Source organism: Pteropus vampyrus, unplaced genomic scaffold, assembly GCF_000151845.1.
Source record: "Pteropus vampyrus isolate Shadow unplaced genomic scaffold, Pvam_2.0 Scaffold87, whole genome shotgun sequence".
In the NCBI taxonomy this organism is placed as follows: Eukaryota; Metazoa; Chordata; class Mammalia; order Chiroptera; family Pteropodidae; genus Pteropus; species Pteropus vampyrus.
The window spans coordinates 6,686,006-6,711,228 of NW_011888868.1; the positions used below are offsets into that span (position 1 = coordinate 6,686,006).

General features: G+C 36.2%; 1 protein-coding gene across 3 annotated transcripts; it reads right to left on the reverse strand.

The window, feature by feature from the left end:
- Window positions 1-847: 847 nt before the first annotated feature.
- POLR2D (RNA polymerase II subunit D) lies at window positions 848-25,212 on the reverse strand. Of its 3 annotated transcripts, none has more exons than XR_896064.2 (5): window positions 25,075-25,212; window positions 19,819-19,999; window positions 5,848-5,943; window positions 4,533-4,864; window positions 848-2,104 (listed from the first exon to the last, which is right to left on the reverse strand). XR_896064.2 is itself a non-coding variant. In XM_011363666.2 (4 exons), exons 1-4 carry the CDS (start codon window positions 25,166-25,168, stop codon window positions 4,786-4,788), a joined length of 450 nt encoding a protein of 149 aa, XP_011361968.1. In that variant the 5' UTR covers window positions 25,169-25,212; the 3' UTR covers window positions 1,947-4,785. The 3 variants fall into 3 exon arrangements, 1 of the variants encoding a protein (XP_011361968.1); XR_896062.2 differs by having other exon boundaries at window positions 848-2,828; XM_011363666.2 differs by having other exon boundaries at window positions 1,947-4,864.
- Window positions 25,213-25,223: the final 11 nt, after the last annotated feature.

Sequence of the window (25,223 nt, forward strand, 5' to 3'; positions counted from 1 at the left end):
AACTTTCAGGAGACCAAGGGAAATTTGTTTCTTCCAGGGGCAAGAAACAGATTGAGAACTGAAAGCCACAGTGGTCAAGTTCAAAGTGATGCCACAGCAACCTTGATTAGAGTCCGAGAGGTAGTAATATCAGGTCTGTCTGGCAAGCATTTTGATTTATCCTCCAGGTTGGGTTCAAGAGCTGAGAACACAGGAAATTAGTGATTAGCCCCTAAGTAAAGCCAGGAACTTGAAGGGCTGTCCCCTCAGTGAAAGGTGGGCTCTGCTCACAGGCCCAGGAAGACAAGGACGCTTGTCACTATCCATGGCTCTGAGTTAAAAAAAAAAAAAAAACCTCCTCTGAGAAATCAAATCTGAAACCTGTGCCATGCGTGGGTTTGCATTAAAATTCACACTGCTCATATAGTGTAGGAATCCCTAAGCTGACCAATTATAATAAGAAATAGGCCCAGGCCATTGACACTACAGATTTGGGAGAAATGCAAACCTCTCTGTAGAAATAATTCTACAATGCAGGCACATTTCCACAGTAAAAGCAATTTCTGTGAAAGATCAAAATAATTACAAAGCCAATGAAGAACATACACCAAAAAGTTGAGATAACCAGTATGAAAAAGAATATAAAAAATATTTAAAATTATAAAAGAAACCATGATGATACTGGAAAAAAAAAAAGGTTAATTTGGAAAACACTGAATTGAAAATCATGAAATAGAAAACTGTAGTTATTGGTCGGGAGTACTCACTGGATAGGGCTGGGGTATGGAAACAAGGGAAACGGGATGGGAAGTGACTGTTAACAGGTGTGAGGTTTCCTTTTGGAGTGATGAAACATTCTAAACTTAAATTGTTGTGATGGTGTATTTAGCAAACACACTAAAGACCATTAATTTGTACACTTTAAATGAGTGAACTTTTGGTATGTAAATTATATCCCAATAAAGCTGTGAAAAAACTCTGGACACATTAAAAAGCAGATTGGGCATAGCTGAAGAGGAAATTAGTGATTAAACAGATTTGAGAAACTCATTCGAAATATAGCATTGAGAGATAAAGAGATGAAAAATATGAGAAGCTGAAGATATAGAGAGAATAAGAAAGTCAATTATAGATCTAATGAAAGTCAATAAAGAAGAGCAACAATGGCAAAGAAACGGCAGTAAAGTGACAATGACTAAGAACTGTCCCAAATCATAGACATGAATTCACATACAGAAGTAGCACAAATTTCCCCCCAAATAAAAATGAATCCATCACTCACCACCTTGTAGTGAAATTGTAAAACACAAAAAACAAGAAAATCACAAAAACAATTAGAAACAACAGATTATTTACAAAGGAACAGGATTAAGACTGTCAGAATTCTTACCAGCAATAATAAAGGTCACAAGGCAATGGAATAATAGTATTTTCAAAGTACTCTAGGAAGTTAACACCTATGTAGAATATGGAATTCTGCAATTACTATTCAAAATGAGGGTGAAACACATATTTGGCCAAAGAAAGGCTAAGAATGTTTCCCTTTACACCCGATTAAAAAAACTACCAAAGGAAGATCTTTGTGAAAAAGAAAACTGAATCCAGGAGGAAGGAGGGGTGCAGACAGCAACACTGAGCAAATAAGTTGGTAAAAATGTGGGTAAATCTATGCATTGACTATAAAACAACTAACGTGTATATGTGTTTGTTGAGGGTAATTGAACTAAAGTCCTGGATAAAAATAGCAAGAAAGGCGGGGAGATTTGGGGGAATGACATTTGATTAAAATTAAAGCATCCCATGGTCCTTTGTATTACCTAAGAGGGTAAGACTTCATTGAGACAATTGAGTGTTCAAATTTAAGGGTAACTTCTAAAGACATATAGAAGGTATCACTTCTAAAAAAGTACAAGGAAGACAAAGGCAATACTTGCTCAACTCCAGTGGAAGACTGGAAAAAGAAACAGTTAACATGGTAAACAAGAAGTATGTTTTATTTGCCCCACTGAGGCTTAGCCCCTAAATAAAGCCAGGAACTTGAAGGGCTGTCCTCTCAGTGAAAGGTGGACTCTTGACAGCTCACATCCTGACTTGTTTCTGTATCCTCATGTGTACAGAACAGCACCTGACACAAAGAAATTGCTCATTAAATGGCAACACGCTCATTTTTTGTACAATTTTTATAAGAAAAATATCACCTCACTTGAAATCTTTGAAAACTATGGTCAACTTTTACCCATTAACTTGGAAACCGGATGTAATTTATGTCAGTATCCTTTGACAGTTTTTAAATTGGGGTCTTAATATTTTTGAAAGTTCTTTATATAATAAACATTTACACCTATTGCCTGTGCTCTCTGCTATAAATTCTATCAGGCTGTTGATTGCTTTTAGTGATTCTACAGTTAATTTTTACATAATAGAGTCTTTCCATCTTTTTTTATTTCTTCCATCACTATTTAGAAAATATTGTTTTCCAAATATCTCCCAACTTCGGTTGCTTTGAAGATGGAGAACTATTAAGTTCTCTATTAACAAAGACAATATATTTAGGATGTGTGGCCACAGGCTGGTGTTGATATGGCTCAGGAGATAGAGGCTAGTCTGAATTTAAAAGGACATCAGTCCATTAATCTGGTAATATCCTGTGCCTGGACCACATTTATTAGAATTACAAAATATGAATACTGAAGCCTTAAAAGATGATAAATCTTGGGGTTTTTACATTCAACATAAAAGTTACCAGCCTACAGAAAAGGCAAAATTAAGCAAGGTTCTTATCAAAAGATGAAGTATTTATCTTTTTGCTATTTCCAGATGTTTTCTTAAAACAGGTTTCATAATTTTGTCTATGAGCATCAGCAGAGAAGAGGCACATTTTTAAAAATAGAACTTATATTAGAAAAATTAGACTCAATGATGTATAGAAAATGATATACTTCAGACTTCAGAAATTTGGGGACCAAATTTGGATTAATGGTCCCCTATTATTACTGCTGCTTTTGTGAATGTTGTTAATCTTGCTGAAATCCTTTTAGATTTCAATGGTCTGCAGGACATTTGTCTTGGGAACTAATAGATGTGCTGTCCAATATAGTAGTTACTAGGTATATCTAATTAAAAATAAAATTTTAAATTTAGTTCCTCTGTCATACTAGCCTCAAGTGCTCGATACCTACATGTGGCTAGCAGCTACCATATTGGACAGTCCAGATATAGATTATTTCTTCCTTGCAGAAAGTTCTGTTGGACAGCTTTGCCTTGTCTTTTCCAAATTCCTTGGTGTCTTCTGAGCTGTTTCTCTACCACCTCAACCCTCTCCTCCAATTTTATTATTTCAGGTATTCTTGCTTTCCTTGCAGCTCCACATTGACCCTTCTGAAAATGTGTTTTAATTCATTTACTAATAAGTACCTATTAAGTGCCATGCAAAGTGAAATGAGCCAAACAATATTTCACAGATGATTAAAGATTTTGCAGGGTCTCCTGATGATTAAACAGTGAGCTGCTATCCAGCAGAATGTGTTCACTAGGCTTTGAATCCAGAACAGAGCATGAGGTTGCTTTTACAAGTAATTCCCTAGTATGAGTTATTTTAAAAAATCTGCTTCTAATCATCTTACTACCATTTATTTGTGCCTAATTGTATGCCAGGTTCTTTACATACTTCCACACTCTCATATAGCTCAGACTCCTGGCATGTACAGGTGGGCACACCAGTGAAGATGGTGGCACTGCACTGCTCTTGCAAGATAGCACACACACCTGGATTATAACTCAGGTCTGTCTTCCACGTCTATTCTATTCTACTGCTTGGTGCCAACCTGCACATGTAACTACTTTTCTTAAAAGAATTCTGCAGACTTAAGGAGTAAGCAATTTTTGTTCTGTCTCATACCAATATCAGTTGATATGCTACCAAATTCTTGCACTAATTTCTATGAAGCAAGCTGATTTATCACCTATGTATACTTGCTCATCTACTGAGCCTAATAATAATATCTAACATTTATTGGGACATAATGTATGCCAGACACCAATAGGCTGTTTTTAATCATTTTCTCATAAGATTTTCTCAAAATACCTATGGAATAGATACTATTATCATTCACATTTCTCAACTGAGAACACTGATGAGTCTTAAAGTGAAGTTGCCCAAGGATGAAAAGATTATTTCCTTTAATTTTTAAAACTGAGGAATAATTATCATCTCCTTTAAATACTGATCAAGAATATTGGTGACTGAGAAACCATGTCATATGAGAAACTGAAAGAATTTATAAAGACAAGAATATTTTATTTTTGCCTTAGTCAGCAGCTGATATAAAACTATCTTGACCTTTAAAGCCAACTTTGTTCTTTCCTCAAACTTTTCCTTGGATCATGAATTCATTTGCAGCCAATAAGTACTCCAAAGAAAAATCCTCAAATTGTGAAAAAAACAGGCATACTTCCTTTCAGAAAAATCAAAGCTAGAATGTTTAGCTGTTAAAGTATTTTTGAACCATAGTATGAGGTAGTCAACGGCGTAGCTTACATGGACATCAACCCACCTCACTCTTCTAAAGGCAAGCTCAGGAAGCAACAGGCGGCCCCTATGAGCCCTCTCCAAAATTACAGGGTCATCATGGTCCAACAGTTAAGTTTGAAACAGTAACCTAAACCAAGACCAAGCTAGGCTGTTGTATCCAAAAGACCAACTGTCTTCTGCAACAGAATTTCTGTTCAAGTCAGCCCCAGATCCTGGGGAACAGTAGTGCTCTGCTGGAGATGCGGTTCTCTTAGCAGCAGAGTAATGTTAGGAGATTAATATTGAAAGCTGCGCTTGGTCTGGATATCATCAAGAATCTGCTGTAACTCCTCATCTTCAAACCGTCCCTCCAGGCTATGAAAAGAAAACCAAAAGAAATGTGTTTTAGCGACTGACAATGTTCCCTACACTTTTCTTTAATATATGCTGATATTTGAACACCACTTGCCCATCTCTCCATTTACTCCTAAACAATGACACTCTTACCTTTCAACTGCATTTTCCTGACCTTCCTTTTAAAAACATTATGAAGTATTTTAAACATATAAAAGGTATAGAAAATAAGTTAACCCTAACAGTTATCACTACTTGATTTAGATTTCTTTAATAAACATAACAAGAACAAATTAATGCCTCTGTGCATATACCCTCATCCCAATCACTTCCCCTCCCTTCCCCAGAAGTAACCATAATCTGAAATTGGGTATTTATCATTTTTATGCTTACTGTATGTATAGGTATCTAAAAGCAATATGGAGCAATGTAAAAAATGACATCACACTGTGGTATGTATCTTTCTGCAATTTTTTTGCTCAAAATTCACTTCAGTATTTATTAACATTACTCCATGTTGTTTTAGTCCATTAATTTTTTCACTGCTATATAATAAACACCATATGATCATATAATGATTTATTCAGTCTCTGCTGACTGACAAACTGTTGTCAGTTTCTGTTATCACTAACAAGGCAGCAATGAACACTGAAATACATGTTGCCTTTTAAATTATGAGTGGCTCTTAGGACATGTATCCAGAACGGATTTTTAGGTCACGAGGTATAGTCATTTTTAACTTTACTAGACATAGCCAAATTGCTCTCCAAAGTGACTATATTAATTTGCACCCCTACCATCAATATATAAGAATTTCTGCTGCTCCCCATTTTTGCTAACAGTTGCTGTGCTATTGAACCTTCATTTCACACTGTCAAAAAAGGCACTCTCATTCAATGTTGCTATCTACGCAGATTTCAAATGCGTACATCTTTTAGACACAGTAATTCTACTTGTAGGAATATATCCAATACATACAGAACTTAACATAACTGGTAACTAACCTTGGGATCAGAGCCTTGGATTCCTCAGCAGTCTCTGGGCAAAGGTTGGCCAAACAGGCCAACTCGAATTTATGAAGCTTCTTCTGAAGCAACAAGCTGATTGTATGGAAGAAATCAAAACAAAACAAATAATTCAAAAAGTGACTAGAAAAAGGGGATTAAATATAGCAATGAAGAGAAAAAGTAAAGCACTTACAATCTTTCTATTATAGTTAGGATGGCTGCAAAATCTCACTTTCAAATCAGCTGGGAAATGGGAAGTTACAACAAAATCAGGCAGAGACAAAGTAAGTGAAGAGAGCACATTCAGGCACAGAACCCTTAATGTAACTTTTGAAAAATCACCATATGCCTCAAGGACTATACAACGTTTCCCCTAGGAATTTATTTTGTTGCTCTTTGCTCTTCCTACCACTCTTTCTTGCTTCCTTTGCTATTAATTTTATGTCAAACACAGGACGTTAGATGTTCCAATATATTGGGTATTTGACGTGGAGGAAATTCTTTTAAATTTATCAATCGATAAATAAATACAAGCATACCTTACTTTATACAAATATATGTATAAACTGCATCTTATTTTAGATGTACTTCTAGTTCAAGCTGCATAAAAGAACACTATTAATACAAATCATACCTTGGATTTTCATTACTTTGCCTCTTAAAATAGAGCTCATTTATGGTAAATGTGGTTTCAGAGAGGATCTTAATTATCTGTTCTGAAACGAAACACTCTGTTTATCACCCTATTATAAGCACAGTAGTTAATGTACAAAATTTAGAAAATACAGAAAAAAAGCTACCCATATTACCACCTAAACAAAATCAACATTACCATCTTAGTATACCATTCCAAACATTTTTCTATGTTTTAGAATATAAACTTACCCATTCTGCTTTGTACCTCTTTGTCACTCAATAAAGCTATTTTCATTTTGTAAAGAAAAGAAAGCAAACCTAGTTACATGGGAAGAGGTTCATAATGTAATATATGTATGTGGAGGGACTCTTATAAAATAAACACATGCTCATTTAGAAACAATATCAAAACATATCAATAAGGTGACAATGACCTGAAATCCTATCCAGAAATAACCAGTATTAACATTTTCATGGAGATCCCCTTCTCTCCTCTCTTTATATTAACATTTTTAAAACAACAAGAATCATAACAAATATTATTCTGTAACTGGCTTTTTTTCATTCCACAATACAGTAGCTGTTTTACATGTTAGTACACACATAACCCTATCTTGAACAGCGCGTTCCACTGAAAGTTTGTGCCATAATTTATATATCAAATTTCCTGCTGCTAAACATTTCAGGGTTTCCAATTATTTGCCATTTTAAATAATGCTTTTTGAACAACATTATGAATTCATACTTCTCTGTCCACTTGATCCATAACTGTGTTCTAAAAATAAATTCCTGGAAGCAGAATTACCCAAAAGACATGACTGTCGGAAAGGCTTTTGAGACATGCCCTAAAATGTCTTTACCAAAAAAGAAATAAAATGCATCCAGACTGAGAAGGAAGAAGTTGCCTTTATTCACAAATGACATGATCTTTTATGTAGAAAACTGTAAGTGGATTTATAAACCTCCCCCCAACACATACATAAGCACATATACACACAACTATGGAAACTATAAATTCAGCAAGATTGCTAGGTAGATCAATGGAAAACTAATTATAGTAATTCAGTTACTTGGAGTAGCACTAATAAAGTACTTGTTCAAAGTGTCTTTAAACAAGATGTAAAATTAAGAGGTCATTCTGTTATCTATGATTTCCAAGGAAATCTGTGAATGTTTTATTTGGGAGTATTTTAAAGCAATCATAAAATTTAAGCCAAGCATATAATTTCCACAAGTTATATTTATACAATTTTTATAAAATTACATTTTTTTGCCATAAGTAACATTGAGGCCAAAGAAATAAAAGACAAATAAAAGAGACGTTTTAATTAAGAAATATAACAATGTTATTTGCCATTAACTTAAAAAGGTCCTGCTAAATTTTCACTTTGGTGTTTGAAAGAAGTTCATTATTTTTATATTTTGAGCACTAGCACTTTTTTGTTACTACTAGAACATGAAGAATCAATGTAGGGTTTAGATGGAAGATATTTTTGGGTGGATTAGTTTTGGCCACCATACATATCTATCCAATGTCAGATTCCATGCAGACACACTTCAGCTCAGCAGCTTTTCCCAATAACCAGTGTACATTTGGGGGAATCCAGCCCAGTTTCCTCTATTATTAAGGAAAATTTTACCCAGTAATAATAAATCAAATCAAATTGCATATTTTTGAATTTGGTGCAAATGAAATTTAAAAGTAAGGTAACTATTCATACTAAGTAAGTTTTAAATTAAAAGGAAAATGGTATCTAATAAACAATTTTAAAAATAATTAAAAAATGGCTTTAGCAATATATAGTTCCACCAGCAATAAATGACAGTGCCCATCTCCCCTATTTGTTACACTAAAGTTTCCCATTCTTTTTAATCTTTTTAAATCTGCTTAGTTATTTTACTGTTTCTTTGACTTCCTTGAAGATGAATATTATTTCACATAAATTAAATAGCCATTTGAATTTCTGATACAAATCAAGCCATTAGAGACTAAGTCCATTTTTATAAACTGGGTGTTATCTAAGGATATTAATCCTTTCCCAGTTTATTCATATTTACATTTTACATATGGCATTTTATTTGATATAGGAAAGTTTAAAGATATTTATACAAATTCATTTACTTATTCAACTAATTATTTAGTGCTTACAATGAGACTGACACAGTGATGAATATGGCTAAGTCCCTGCCTTTACAAAGCTTACATTCAAGTAGAGTCAACCAAGTTTCCCCACATTTAAAGTCTTGCTAACCATGGTCAAGATAATATACATATTCACTCATGTTATCACAGCACTTTTATACATCATAGTTTATATTCGAATCCTTAATTTCTTAGGAATTTATTTTGGTATAACATATAGAGTTCCAATTTTGTTTTAAAATATTTCCCTACTAACTTACAGTGTCAGCTTTACTATATATGACTCAAATAAAATTATATAAATTTGTATTTGAATCTGTTCCTGAATTATCTATTCTGCTCCAATGATCGACTGTCTATTCTCATGCCAAAGTGTTACTATTTTAATTACTGTTAATTACTGTCACTTTTTAATATATTTTAACATCTTGTAGGGCAAATTCCTCATTTTTCTTTTAAAATTTTCTTTCTGACAATTCTTACAAATTTAAGATAATTTCATTCAGCTCCCCATTCCCTTGAAGATTTAGAATGGCAATAAATGTATACATTAATTTGGGGCAAACCGACATTTTTACAATATAAAGACCTTTCATTCATGAATGTATAATTGTACCTTCATTTATTCAAGTCATCTTTTAAGTCCAATAGTTTAGTTTTGTATGGAAGCTCTGCATAGTTCCTTCCATTATTTTCTCCGTGCATACATACAAACTTGTCAGAACAGACACTATACTCAAATATAGTTTTATCATCTTCATTTTCTTCATACTTAACATTTGTGAACATCTTTCAGTTTTATTTTCTATCACAGATTTTAATGACACTATAGTAGTTTATCAAATGGATTCACTGCAATGTATTTAATTATTGTTGAATGTTCAGGTTGCTTTTTTACCTTTGGCTGTAATAAATAGTTCTCTGAAGAACATCTGCTTTTCCTTAGGACAGTATTTCTCAAACATTTTCACCAAAGTAGAGCAAACAAGTATCCCTAGATGACTTGGGGGCATAGGCTCAAATGACTTTCTGCAACTGCAAGGTTTTAAGTCTCATAATTTAATTCAAGAATTCATATATATTTTTTGTTTTATTCCATAATATGCTGGTATCTATTTGCTTTAATGATGAAAAGTTTTAAATCACCTACCATCAAGTAAAATTAATACTCAGGAAGATGTGCTGTTTTTGCTGTGGCCTCCTCTATGCCCCAGCATGTCACGGTTTCCCAGGTTACATCCAACCCAGTTTGAGAAGCAGTCTTAGAAAAAAATGCTAAAAGCTAGTCACCTTTTGATTTTGAAAGGTAAAATAAAGATCCAGAATAAATGTTCGATATATGCCGTTCATATTTACATTGTACAATTCAATGAGGTTTTTTTCAATTATAGTTGGCATACAATATATTAGTTTCAGTTGTACAGCATAGTGATCAGAGATCACACAACTCACAAAGTGATCACTCCACTAAATCTAGTACCCCTTTCCCCTTACATATTTTTTACAACACTGTTGACTATTTTTCTTATACCACACTTTCTATCTCTATGACTATTTTGTATCTATCCATTTGTACTTCTTAATCCTTTTGCCCTTTTCCACCATACCCCTAACCCTCCCTTTTGTCTAGTAGCCCTCGAAATATTCTCTGTATCTATAAGTCTGCTTCCATTTTTGTTATTATTTAAATTCCACATGTGAAATCATGCGGTATTTGTCTTTCTCTATCCAACCCATTTCATTCAGTGCAACACCCTCTAGGCCCATCAAGGCAGTATCTTTTTCCATCCCCTTCCTTGTAGTCTGTGTGTGTCTTTTAATCTGAAGTGAGTCTATTGTAAGCATATGTAGGGGTCTTGTTTTCTTATCCATTCAGCCTCCCTATCTTTTGGTTAGAGCACTTAATTCTTTTCCATTTGAGGTACTTGTTGATAGATTAGTTATTTCCATTCTTTATTCATTCATTCATTGATTTTAATTATCATTTTTTTTTACAGGAAATGGAGGGACTTCTTTATTTAAAAAAAGGTTTTTTTAAATTAAGTTTACTGGGGTATCATTGGTTAATAATTACATAATTCTCAATTGTACATTATAATTTGACATCTATATATTCTATTGTGTAATTACCACCTAAAGTCCAATTTCCTTCAGCTACCATATGTTTGATCCCCTTTATCCACTCCACACTACCCTTACCTCCTATATTTGACTCCCTTTACCCCATCTACTGCTCACCTCCTCCCCCACCCTCTACTCTCTGGTAACCACTAGTCCATTCTCCATGTCCCTGAGTCTCTCTTTGTTTGTCCTGTTCATTTGGTGCTTTTAGGTTTATATCCCACATATAAGTGATAGCATGTAGTTTCAACATTTTCTGTCTGGCTTATTTTACTTAGCATGATTATCTTGAGGTCTGTCCACATTGTTGCAAATGGCAGTATTTCATCTCTTCTTATGGCTGAGTAATATTCCATTGTATATATGTATCACAGCTTCTTTAGCCAATCATCTACCTTAGGACACTTTGGTTGCTTTCTGGCCACTGTGAACAATGCTGCTTTAAACATTGGTGTGCAAATCACTTTTCGGATATGTGTTTAAGTCCTTGGGGTAAATACCCAGTAGAGAGATTGCTGGATCATATGGTAGCTCAATTCTTAGTTTTTTGAGGAACCTCCATACTGTTTTCCATAGTGGCTGTACAAATTTGTGGTCCCACCAGTAGTGTATGAGGGTTACTTTTTCTCCGCATCATCTACAAGATTTGTTATTACATGTCCTGTTGATTATAGCTATTCCAACAGGTATGAGATGGTATCTCATTGTGGTTTTGATTTGCATTTCCCTAATAGCTAGCAAGGTTGAGCATCTTTTTATATATTTGTTGGACATCTGTATGTCCTCTAGGAAGAAGTGTCTGTGCAGATCCTCTGCCCATTTTTTATTGGATCATTTGTTTTTTTTGTTGTTATTGAGTCATATGAGTTCTTTGTATATTTTCAATATTAGGCCCTTATCTGACACATTGCTTGCAAATATATATTCCCATTCGGATGGCTGTCTCTTTACCTTGCGACAGTTTCTTTTGCTGTGCAGAAGCTTTTTAGTTTGATGTAGTCCCATTCATTTATTTTTGTGTTTACTTCCCTTGCCTTTGAGGTCAAATTCATAAAATCCCCTTTAAGTCCAAGGTTCTTGAGTTTCATTCCTATGTTTTCTTCTACACATTTTATTGATTCTGGTCTTATATTCAGGTCTTTAATCCATTTTCAGTTAATTTTGGTGTGTGGTGATAGACAACAGTCTAGTTTCATTCTTTTGCAGGTGGCCTTCCTGTTTTCCCAGCACCATTTATTGAAGAGGTTTTCCTTTCTCCACTGAATGTTTTGGCTTTTTTGTTGAAAATTACTTGCCCATATAAATATGAGTTTACTTCTGGTCTTTTGATTCTGTTCCACTGGTCCATGTGTCTGTTTTGCTGCCAATACCATGCCATTTTGATTACTGCTGCTTTGTAGTATAATTTGAAGTCAGGCAGAGAGATGCCTCCAGCCTCATTCTTTTTTCTCAGGATGGCTTTGGCACTTCAAGGTCTTTGGTGCTTCCATACAAATCTGACGATTTTTTTGTTCTATTTCTTTAAAAATGCCAATGGGATTTTGATGGGGATTGCATTAAATATCTATAATGCTTTAGGTAATATGGTCATTTTAACTATGTTGATTCTTCTGATCCATTCTTTGTATCTTCTTCGATTTCTTTTAATAGGGTCTAGTTTTCATTATATAGGTCCTTCACGTTTCATTAGATTTATTCCTAGGTATTTGATTCTTTTTGCGGCAATTGCAAAAGGAATTATTTTTTCCACTTCTTATTTTGACACTTCATTGTTAGAGTGTAGGGACGCTATGGATTTTTGAACGTTGATTTTGTATCCAGAAACTTTACTGTATTTGCTTATTGTTTCTAGCAGTGTTCTTGTGGAGTTTTTAGAGTTTTCTATATAGAGAATCATGTCATCTGCAAATAGTGACAGTACGACTTCTTCGTTTCCTATTTGGATGCCTTTTATATCTTTCTCTTGTCTGATTGCACTTGCTAGGACCTCCACTGGTATATTGAATAAGAGTGGCGATAGTGGACAGCCTTGCCTTGTTCCTGCTGTTAGAGGGAAGGATTTTAGTTTTTCACCATTAAGTATAATGTTGGCTGAGGGTTTGTCATTGATAGCCTTTACTATGTTAAAGTACTTTCCTTCTATGCTGATTTTATTAAGTGTTTTTTATTATCAATGGGTGCTATATCTTGTTGAAGGCTTTTTCTGCATCTATTGATATGATCACGATTCTTATTTTTTAATTTGTTTATGTGGTGTATCACATTAATTGATTTGCGTATGTTGAACTATCCCTGTGACCCTGCGATGAAGTCCACTTGATCGTGGTGTACAATCTTTTTAATACGTTGGTGTAATTGGTTTGCTAGTATCTTATTTAGAATGAGAGATACTGGTCTGTATGTAGTTTTCTATTTTTTGTGTTATCTTTACCAGGTTTGGGCATCAGATTAATATTGGCTTCATAAAATGAGTTGGGAAGTATTGACTCCTCTTTGATTTTTTGGAAGAATTTGAGGAGAACAGGAATTAAACCTTTTTTTGAATGTTTGGTAGAATTCACTGGTGAAGCCATCTGGTCCTGGAGTTTTACTTTTTGGTAGGTTTTTGATGATTGTTTCGATTTCCATACTGCTGATCAGTGTATTTACATTTCCCAGATCTTCTTGATTCTGTCTATGAAGGTTGTATTTTTCTAAGTACTAATCCACTTCTTCTAGGTTAGTAAGTTTGTTATTGTATACTTTTTCATAGTATTCTTGTATGATCCTTTTGTATTTCTGCGATGTCAGTCATAATTTCCCCTCTTTCATCCCTCATTTTGTTTGTCTGTGTCCTTTCTCTTTTTTCTTTAGTGTGTCTAGCTAGGGATTTGTCAATTTTATTAACCTTCTCAAAGAACCAGCTCTTTTTTGTATTTATTTTTTCTTTTGTTTGTTTGTTTTCAATTTCATTTATTTCTGCTCTAATTTTGATTATTTCTTTCCGTTTGCTGACTTTGGGCCTCATTTGTTCTTCCTTTTCTAGTTTTCTTTTTTGGATGAAGCGTTAGGTTATTTATTTGGGCTCATTCTTGTTTTTGGAGATAGCCCCGTAATGATATGAACTTTCCTCTTATGACTGCTTTTGCCGTGTCCCAAAAGTTTTGATATGTTGTATTATCGTTATCATTCGTTTCTATGTATCTCTTGATCTCTCTTTTCATTTCTTCCCTGACCCAATTATTCTTCAGTAGCATGTTATTTAATCTCCGTGTATTTGTGGTTCTTCCTGATTTCCTTTTGCAGTTGATCTCTAGTTTCAAAGCATTATGATCAGAGAATATGGTTAGTATGATTTCAACCCTCTTATATTTGTTGAGCCTCTATCTGTGTCCCAGTACATGGCTGATTCTTGAAAATGTTCCATGTGCACTAGAGAAGAATGTATAAGCAGCTGTTTTGGAATGGAAGGCTTTGCATATGTCAATACATCCAGTTGGTCTAATGTGTCATCAGGGATGTTATTTTCTTATTGATTTTCAGTTTGGATGATCTGTCCATATCTGACAGTCAGGTAATTAAGTGTTTCAGTCTGTTTTCCCTTTAGTTCTGTTAGTAATTGCTTTACATATTTTAGGGCTCCCCATTTGGGAGCATAGATATTAATAAGTGTTATGTATTGCTGGTGCATGATTCCCTTTATCGTTATGAAGTGTCCCTCAGTATCTTTACCTTTTTTATTTTGAAGTCTATTTCATCTGACATTAATACCATTACTCCTGCTTTTCTCTGAATGCCATTTGCTTGAAAAATCATTTTCCATCCTTTCACTTTGAGTCTATATATTGTCTTCGGAATTGAGATGTGTCTCCTGGAGGCAGCGCTTGGTTGGGTTTTGTTTTCTGATCCATTCTGTAACTCTGTGCCTTTTTATTGGTGAGTTCAGTCCATTTACATTGAGAGTGATTATTAAAATGTAAGGTCTTATAGTCATTTTTCTTTTGCTTTCTGGTAGCTTGGTGTTGCCATTGCTTCTTTGTCTTTTTGTTTTTGTTTTCTTTATTTTGGTTGGCTTTTGTGGGTTTTGCCTCTAGTTCTCGTTTTATGTTATATACTTCAGCTCTGAATCTTTGGTATGTGGTTACCATTATGAATATGAAAAGGATAGTTATATATACATATATAGTCGTACATTTTCTTCTGCACTTGACTTATCTCCATTCCCCTTTGCGAATTTGGATCTTTGAATCCTCCCCTTTTCTGTCATTGTTGTTTCAATTTGTTCTTATGTATGCTGAATGTTCATTAGTATTGCTATAGCAGATCTCTTATTATTTAAGCTTGTAATGCCCTATTCTTAGTAAAGATTGCACTCCTCTGCTTCTATTTCCTGGATAGTCACTTTACTCCTAATCGTGTATTTTTTTGTTGTTGTTATTTGGTTTTAGGTGAGCTGACCGTCAGCTTCAGTATTTCCTGTAGTGCAAGTCTTTAGTGGAGAATTCCCTCAATTTTTGCATGTCTGTAACCGTCTTTATTTCTCTTTTGTATCTAAAGGGGAGCTTAACTGGATAAATTATTCTAGGCTGGTAGTTTCTTTCACTTAATAGTTTAAATATTTGATTCCATTCCTTTCTGACTTGTAAGTTTTGCGCTGAGAAGTCCAATGATAATCTAATGGGTTTTCCTTTATAAGTTACTGTTTTCTTCTCCCTGGCTGCCTTGAGAATTCTATCTTTGTCACTGATTTTTGATAACTTTAATACAATGTGTCTTAGTAAAGGCCTTTTGGGTTGAGATCATTGGGTGTTCTTTTTGCTTCTTGAATTCCAAGCTCCAGCTCATTCCTTAGATTTAGGAAATTCTTGTCCACTATTTGTCTGAAAATGCTTCTAGTCCCTGCTCCTTTCACTCACCTTTGATAATGCCTATTATTCTTATGTTTCCTCTCCTGATGGTATCAGCTAGTTCTTGTATTTCTCTTTCATTATTTTTCATTCTTCAGTTTCTCTCTTCTTCCTTCTGATGCATTTCTAGATTTCTGTCTTCGATATCACTGATCTTTTCCTTCATTTGGTCTACTGTATTTCCCAAGCTTGCTATTTCATTTTTCAGCTCTTGCAGTGTGTTATCTCCTGAAGATCCATTCTTGAGGGTTTCAATCTATTTGCTCTGCTCATCTAGTTGTTTTTTCAATTCCTGAAATTGTTGATATGACTCACATAGGATCTCATTGAGTTTTTTCAGACGTACCATCCTGAATTCTTTGTCATTTAAGTTGCATATTGCTATATCTGTAAGCCTATTTTCTGGAGATTTTTCTCTCTCTTTCTCAGATGCCTTGTCACCTTGGTTGTTCATGGTGTTTAATGGACTATCTCCATCTGGGCATTAATGGAAGTGTATTCTGCTGTTTTTCCAGAAAGATATTACATAAAGGTCTCTCTTTAGCCTGCTACAAAGAAGGCGCTTTTCTTGTTTCCAGTAGGTGGCGTCTAAACTTCTTGGATCCTTGCTTTATATAAAGCCTAAATAATTTTTTTTCTTTTATTTTCTTTTAGAAATTTAATCATACTAGCTACTCTCAGTTTCAGTTCCTGTCAGTGTTAGCAATCAGTTTTGGTAGCATTTGCTTAGATTCCCCTGGGGCTCTGCGGTGATTAGTCTTGGAGGGAATGGGGGGAGGGGCCCTCTGGGTTGGGAGCTGGGGGCTGTGGCTCTACCTCAGTTTTGCAACTGTGGCCGATAAAAATCAACTGTTGTTTCTCTGCAGCTCCGTCCCGTTTCTCTGCTTTCTGCCCTGATGACTGGACTCTGCTGCCGTCTGCGAAGAAGTCCCAGCACTTCCAGGCAGGGTTGTTCAGGGAAGTCTTCACACCTCTTCCCCAGCCCCTCCTCCTGCAGGGAGCTCTGGCAGCTGTGGGAGGCAGCTTCTTTATTTCTCTCAGTCTACCCCCGACACCTGGGGTTCTGACCTTTGGTAGTTTTTATGCACAGATCCCACGCTCAGACGTGCTGGTGTGCAGTTTGGGTGTTTTTTATTCAGTTTTAGATGTTCAACTTATTGTTGTTTCAAGGGGAGAGATCTGAGGACATCTCTCACTCTGCCATGTTTTCCGAAAAACTCCATTCATTTATTTTTAATGGTGACATTGGTTAACGAAATCCCATATATTTCAGGTATATAACTTAACAGTAAGGCTAATATATATTGCATTTTGCATTCACCTCCCATAGTTAGATTTCTTTCTGGCACCACTTATTTGACTCCTTTTACCCCATCTACCTTCCTCCTCATCCCTCCCCCACTACCTTCTGGTAACCACTAGTCTATTATCCATGTCCATGAGTCTCTGTTTGTTTGTCATGTTTGTTTACATATGGGTTTATATTCCACATAGAAGTGATATCATGTGATTTTCAACTTTTTCTGTCAGGCTTATTTCACTTAGCATGATTATCTCAAGGTCCATCCATGTTGTCACAAATGGCAGTATTTCATCTCTTCTTATGGCTGAGTAATATTCCATTGTATATATGTATCACTGCTTCTTTATCCAATCATCTATTGTAGGACACTTCGGTTGTTCCATGTCCTGGCCACTGTGAATAATGCTATGAACATCGGTGTGCAAATATCTTTTAGGATATGAGTTTAAGTCCTTTGGGTAAATACCCAGTAGAGGGATTGCTGGATCATATGGTCCATCAATTCTTAATTTTTTGAGGAACTTCCATATTGTTTTCCATAATGGCTGTGCCAATTTGCATGCCAGCAGTGTATGAGGGTTCCTTTTTCTCTGCATCCTCTCCAACATTTATTACTTGACCTGTTCATTATAGCTATTCTAACAGGTGTGAGATGGTATCTCAAAGTGGTTTTCAGATGTTGAGCATCTTTTCATGTTTGTTGGCTATTTGTATGTGTTCTTGGGAGAAGTGTCTATTCAGGTTCTCTGATCATTTTTTTTTTATTGGATCGGTTTTTTGTTGTTGTTATTGAGCTTATTTTTGTCTGGGAAGCTCTTTATCTGTTCTTTAACTCTAAATGATAGGTTTGCTGGAAAAAGTATTCTTGGTTGTAGATCCCGAGTTTTCAACACTTTGAATATTTTGTGACAAAGCACTTCTGTCCTGCAAACTTTCTTTTGAGAAATTAGCTGGCAGTCTTATGGATGCTCCTTTGTAGGTAACTGCTTTTCTGTTGCTGCTTTTAAGGTTCTCTCTTTGTATTTAACCTTTGGCATTTTAATTATATGTCTTGGTGTGGGCCTCTTTCGGTTCATTTTTTGGGGGACTCTCTGAACTTCCTGGGGTTGTATGTCTATTTCCTTCACCAGGTTAGGGAAGTTTTCCATCATTATTTCTTTAAATGTATTTTCAACTTCTTGTTCTCCCTCTTCAGGTACTCCTATGACACAGATGTTGTTACACTTAATTTTGTCCCACAGGCTCCTTAAATTATTATTATAGTCTTGGCTTCTTTTTTCTTGACATTCTGATTGGGTGTCCTTGATTTCCCCATCCTCTGTATTGGTGGTTGATTCTCTTCTTCATCCATTCTGTTGACTCCTTCTAATATACTCTTCATCTCTGATAATGTATTCTTCATTTCTGACTGGTTCTCTTTTATAATTTCCATTTCCATTTTTATGTTTTCAATCTCTTTTTTAAAGTTCTGAGTTCATCTACACTTCTCATAATTTCATTGAGCATCTTTATAACCAGTGTTTTAAACTCTGCATCTGTGAGATTCATGACTCCATTTTTCCTTGATCTATGTTATTATGTTCTGTTCTTTTATATGGTCTCTACTTCTCTGTCTTCCCATTTTGGCTGCCTTTCTGTGTCTGTTTCTGTGTGCTCAGCAAAGTTCCTAAGTCTCCTGGTCTTATTAGCATGGCTTTGTGTATTAAGTGTCCAACAGCACCATCCTGAGAGGGGTTCTTCTGCAGGCCAAGTTTAGCCCCAGGCTGTGCCGCTCTGGGACCACCTGTTAGATTCAGCATGCAATCCACAGATACTGTGCTTACAGTTGCCTCAAGAAGTCACGCCAGAAACCGAGGTCAGCTGCCACCAGCATGAGTCTTAGAGCTGCTCAGCAAGTGGTACAGGACTCACCGAGGAACAAGTGGATGTGAATTGGGTAGGACCACAAGTTGGAAGAGGTGGAGTTTCAGGGAATCTTCTGGATAGAGCAACTTCTGTCATCCAGTTTGACGACATCTCTGCAATGGTGGTGCTGCATTCGCACACTGGGAGCGGGGAGGGCTCAACAGGGAACAATGGATACCGCCTGGGAGAAAGTCTTGCCTCTGCCCCTCACTCTGACAACTCAGCATCTCCCTGTAAGTCCTTGGTGTCGCCCAAGCAGCCAACCCAGTGCTGGTACTCAGAGAGAGCAAGTCAGTCACCAGGAAAGTTTTGTCGCAGACAAGGCCCCTTTAACTAGAGTCTGTAGCTGCCATAGCCTCTGTCCTATTCAGCTGCTCGGGAACCTGTAGCCTCGCATCTTTACCCCCTCCTACCTCCAATTGTTGCAGGGTGATTTCTTATTTCTCTCCATAGCTGTAGGGCTTCTGTTCATCTAGATCCAAGGCAACCCTGCTTGCTGTTTGCTCCGTGTTTCCATCTCAACTTTCATTTGGTTGGAAGAATGAAGCTTTTATCATCTACTTCATTTTGCCCAGTCTCCTTTGAAATGTATTTATTAATTTATAAAGATCTCTAAGGCATTTCAGGTGAATAATTAATAAATAAGCCCACTTTATTTTTAAAAAATCTACAAAACAATGCTATGTGTTTTTTATAGGGATGAATATATTTGTGAATGAATGAGTAGAAAAGATGTGAAGGGATAACAATAAACTGCTAAGAGTAGTTACTTTGCAAGGAGCTAACTGGGTTTTGGGGTATGAGAGAAGGCAACTAGAAAGAAAACTGGCCTTTTAAATTTTTAGATTTTTGACCCAAAAAATTATTGTACATACAATAATCCTATAGAAGATATGGGGGACAGGGAGGAAACAACATTCTGCCCAAAGATGTCCAATAATATGAATAAATAAAAACTTTCTTTTAGCACTCACCTACGCACACTTGCAATGGTCTCTCTGTTTTTGAAACGACTGAAACGGGCTGTGTAGTTTAAAGTTTTCATGAAGACCTCAGAAAGTTCCTGTTCATCCTCTGCACTTTCATTCTGCTGCTTTCGATGCTCCAGAAGCATATGAACTTCTGAATTTAGAAGTGTCTCAGCTGTTTCAAACTCTATTTATGAGAAGCATAAATGTCAGATGAAAATATTCCTTCATAAGTCAACTGCTAAATGTTGATTTTTGCCTTTGAGACTAACAGCAAGTCTCTGTCCCTGAAGAAATCTAGGGGCTTCATATCCCACTTTACCTTCACCCAGACTTGTGTATCACAAGTCACAGTAGAGTTCTTGAGATTCTAAAATTTAGTTCATTTGGGCTAGAGTTTCTGACATCAAAGAACCTGACGTAGACATGCTATTAAATAATGACACATCATTATCCTAATTATGTTCCATTTCAAAATGGAACATAACAATTATTTTTCCCTCGCTCATATAAGCTAATAATCTTTTACTTCCATAATACTAATACTATACTCTCAATTTCTTTTGACTTTTTAAAAACTTCTAGTTGGTATACAATATTAGTTATATTAGTTTCAGGTATACAATATAGGAATTCAACATTTTTATACAATGTGATCATCCACTAATTCTAATAGTCATCGGTCACTGTGCAAACTTACTGTAATATTGACTATACTCCCCTTCATCCTTTTCACTTAACCCCCCAACCCTCTTCCCTCTGGCAACCATCTCTTTGGTCTTTGTTTCTGAGTCTGTTTTTGTTTGTTCATTTGTTTATTAGATTCCACACATAAGTGAAATCAAATGGTATTTGTCTTTATTTCACGTAGCATAATGCCCTCTAGATCTATCCACGTTATTGCAAATGGCAAGATTTCACTTTATTGCTGCATAATATTCCCTTGTGTGTATGCACATATACACACACACCACATCTTTATTCATTTATTGATAGACACCTAGGTTGCTTCCAGATCTTGGCTATTGTAAATCACGCTGTAGTGAACACAGGGGTGCACATGTCTTTTCGAATTAATGTTTTTGCTTTCTTCAGATAAATACCCAGAATTGGAATTGCTGAGTCGTATGGGAGATCGTTTTAGTTTTTTGAGGAACCTCCATACTATTTTCCATCGTGGCTGCACCAATTTGCATTCCAACCAACAGTGCACAAGGGTTTCCTTTTCTCAACATCCTTGCCAACAACTGTTATTTGTTGACTGATAATAGCCATTCTGATAGGTGTGAGGTGATAACTCATTGTAATTTTGATTTGCATTTCCCTGATTAGTGATGTTGATCATCTTTTCATGTCTGTTGGCCATCTGTGTGTACCTTCTTTGGAGAAATGTCTTTTCATGTCTTCCACTCATTTTTTGATAGGCTTGTTTATTGTCTTGTTATTGAGTTATATGTTTTCCTTATATATTTTGCATATCAACCCCTTATCGGATATATTATTTGTGAATATACTCTCAATTTTAACAATTATTAATATTGGAGAGGGCCAAGTGTTTGGAAACACATAGTAATAATGTACCCCAAGTTCTATTTTTGTACCTGCACAAATCTATTATTTACTCATTCACCAGGTCACTGCCTATTATGTACTAGGAACTGGGTTTGCATCTAGAAGCCCCTACCCTCTAGATTTCACAGTCGAAGGTAGTTTATCGATTAAACCTAATTCAAATATTTACCATGATGCAAATCTCTTGCCCTTGATACATTTAAAATAATCCTCTTGACTAGAAAGAATACTTATAAGCAACTTTTAAAAAGTAAGTTTAAAAGAGAAAAAGAAACCCTTGGCTCTTTTCCATAATATATGGCAGCCTTTCCCTATACTTTTAGGATAACATTGTTAAAAATGCCATTATCTCCTTGGGAAAATCAAGATCTCCTTCATAGTCCTATAGGAGTCTATGTTCCTAATACTTTATACTAAGTATTAGAGTTGGTTTTAATCTGCCTTTCCCTTATCAGTGAGTTCCCTCAGAGCAGAAACCATTCATAAACATGAATTCATGTTTAATTCCACATTGATGAAGAGAGGCAATAGTGAGAAAAAAACAAAATTACTTGCAATTTGGCATTTACGTTTGTGTTTACTATTGGGGAAATCACAGACACCTCCATCAGAGAAATGCCTTGTATTTCTCAGGCCAGGTGGCGAGAGCTTCACTCTCCTTTTACGAGTGTGTGTGTGTGTGTGTGTGTGTGTGTGTGTGTGTAGCGAGTGTGTAGGGAGTGTGTAGGAAGAAACTTTTTATTTGAAAGGTTCTCACTGTTACTGAATATAATAGGCAACCAAAAGTTATTTTCTACCTGAGGTCAGCACAGTTTGAACAAGATGAACCTCAGAGTTAATTCCAACCAAACCTCTAAAGTAGTGTACAGGTAAAGAAACTACTGCCTCAGAGCAAAGAGTGGAGAAAGCATTAAATATCAGGACATATAACCCCAAATATCAAGTGAGAGCAACAAGTGACATAGGGGCAGGGGAGGCATCAACAGCTAAACAGTGGGTCAGTCTCAGCTTCTGAGGCTGCATCATTAATATAGCCTTAGAAAATGGAAATTAAGAGGCTAAACAAGAGTTACTAATAACGTTCACCTCCAAGTTTGTTGATTTTAAGGCTTCCAGAAAATTGCCAAAAGTTAGAGATGCCTCCCATTCTGTACTAAACAAATTTACCTGTGAAATATAATAAGATGGAACTCAGGACACCAGGAGACTAGTCACTCATCTCTATTCCCCAATGAGGGCAATGCCCAAGTACTATTTACACATCACCCTCACTCTTTTCAACCAATGAACAGTCAGGGCAGCCAAACTGTGACTTGGAGGACCTAGGAGAGTGGTGCCTGCAACCTATCACAGAGCTCTGGGGAGGCACTTCCAGGATTTAGAATCAATCGATGGGGAGGGAAGAGGTACTTCAAACACTTTTTTTTTTTTTATAACTATGGAGAAGAGGGACCCAAGAACTCTCCTCATGGCTAACCACAACCTTTTTTAAGTGTAATCTCTCTCTCTCTCTCTCACACACACACACACATAATTTATTTAGAAAATAAAAGGAAATAGATTAGGGAATCTACAGGTTATTCTCCCTCTGTGCAGGTATTTTAAGAGAAACTGCCACAATTTACTAATCCCTGTTCCTGTAAGAAGGAAAACAATTCCTTGACCAGTACTTTATCAAGGAATTTCCTTGAGGATTCTTAACTGCAACCACTAGTAGGTGTTTTATGATGAGTGACAATTTCAGGTACTTTTCTTATACTGTACATTATTCTCTCTAGTACAAAATGATTTAGGGGATTTCTTTAGTTGAGGAAGGGAGTGACTGGGATTATATAATCCTTTTTAGAAAAGAAAGGTAACTAATTTCTTCAAGAGTTGCTATTAATTATAACACAAGATGAAGACAACGTGAGCAAATATGCTTGTGAAAATTACCACTAAAAGTACTCAAAAGCTTTCAGTGGTCTCCATTCTTTCAGTCCTGCAATTAATATTACGTTTGTTTACTTTCCATTCTACAGAGAACGCTTTTCATATCTTTTAAGCACTTACTGTTGTTTCTATAGATCTACATATATTCTAAAATACATAACACTTTATATGCCTACATTAGCTGAGAAGTTAAAGATAACAGATGTTCAGAACTCTGACACACTATCAGTTGATAGGATCTAAGATCTACTTATACCTGACTCAAATTTTCATGTAGACCAGATGTTGCCTGATTTTATCAAAACAAGTATTTTTGGAGTGTAAAAAAAAAAAAAAGAAAACTAAATAAAAAGTAGTACCTAGACAAAACCCAAATACAAAAAACGAACTCAATTTATCATAAAATTAAAAAACCATCTCCTTCTTAGTTATTACACCTTAAAAAGGAAACGAATGTATATTTCCATTATGCCAAAAACTTCTGTGAAGTTATCCAGTGAAATATTTGCATTTGAGTCTAGGAAATAAAAAACTGGAAGCAACCTGTATGTCTATCAATATATAAACTATATTATGGTAGGACCATTAAGTACTATCTAGTCCTTTAAAATAGCACATTTCTATACAATATAGCATCAGAATTTTTAAAAGCTGTGTGATTTCTATAGCATAATTCCATTTTTGCAAAGAAAAAGTATATGTGTATATGTATATGTATATATGAATAAGCAGAAAATTAGTTTGGAAGGATAGGCATTAAACTGTTTACAGTAGTTTCCACTGGATGCAAGGGTGTGAAGTTTCACTCTTTATTGTGGATATAATTTTTAAATCAGGAGGGTATCGTTAAGGTTTCTATTTACTTTGTTTTTCAGTACCTCTAAGATACGGTATTTTAAGATCTTAAACTTTCTGCTTATTTTGAGTTTATAAATTACAAATAAAGGACATCACACTGCACAGAGGAAGTTCCCTGACAGAAAATGTGCTTTAGTTGAAGCCATCTGACAAAGATTCTCTCCTTAAGCAAACTCTAGCCAGGCTCCTCTGAGCTCCCTTCTCGACTAGGCCTCAACTTTGGCCCATAAAAGCTTGAATAAAACACCAACATGATTTCTAACAGCTTAAGACTGCAATCCTAGGATGACCCTAGCTCTTTCAAAGCGCCTGCCTGTGAAAACTGAAAGCTGCCAAAACATTTTACTGTTCGTTCCAGTCAACAGAGGGCGGGTTGAGGGAGGTTAGGAACCTAACTTCCATAAGCTACAGGCGATACACCCAAATGGGTTTCAAATGGACCCACCCACATTACCACTTTTTGTAATTGTTCACATCCTTCTAAGGCCCGCTCACCACCCCTCCCTATTCCTTTAAAACGCCCAGCCACTTCTACACAAATGGAAGCTGAGTTCAGTCCATGCTAGACGCTTTTCTCTATTATATCAGTATTTTACTGACCACGTTAGTGGCCGCTTTGCTTATCTCTGACCCATCTCTCCAGCACTTCGCAGTCTCTCAGAGAAAATAAACTACTGAAGCAGGGAGACAGCGCCGCGCAAGGGCAGTGCGGCGAGGGCGCCAAGCACCCTTTTCCGTGCACGGAGCTGGAGCGGCCCGGTCCCTCCCAGGTCTGCAGGCCCTCCTCCCTGATTCCCGCGGCGCCGAGGGCCGGCCGGGCCTTAAACGAGGCGCGGTGCGACGCCGGGCCTGTGGTGACTACGCAAAATGGCGGCACCGTCTGGCAGCCCCAGACCCCACCTTTGGGAAAGATGAGCTGTGAGGCATCCTCCTCTACGTCGCCAGCCCGCAGGTCGCTACCGCCTGCCGCCATCGCAGGGAGCCGCACGGCCATCCAGAACACCGGAAGCGGAAGCGCAGGGCCGCGGGATGCTGCTCGGGAAAGGGCC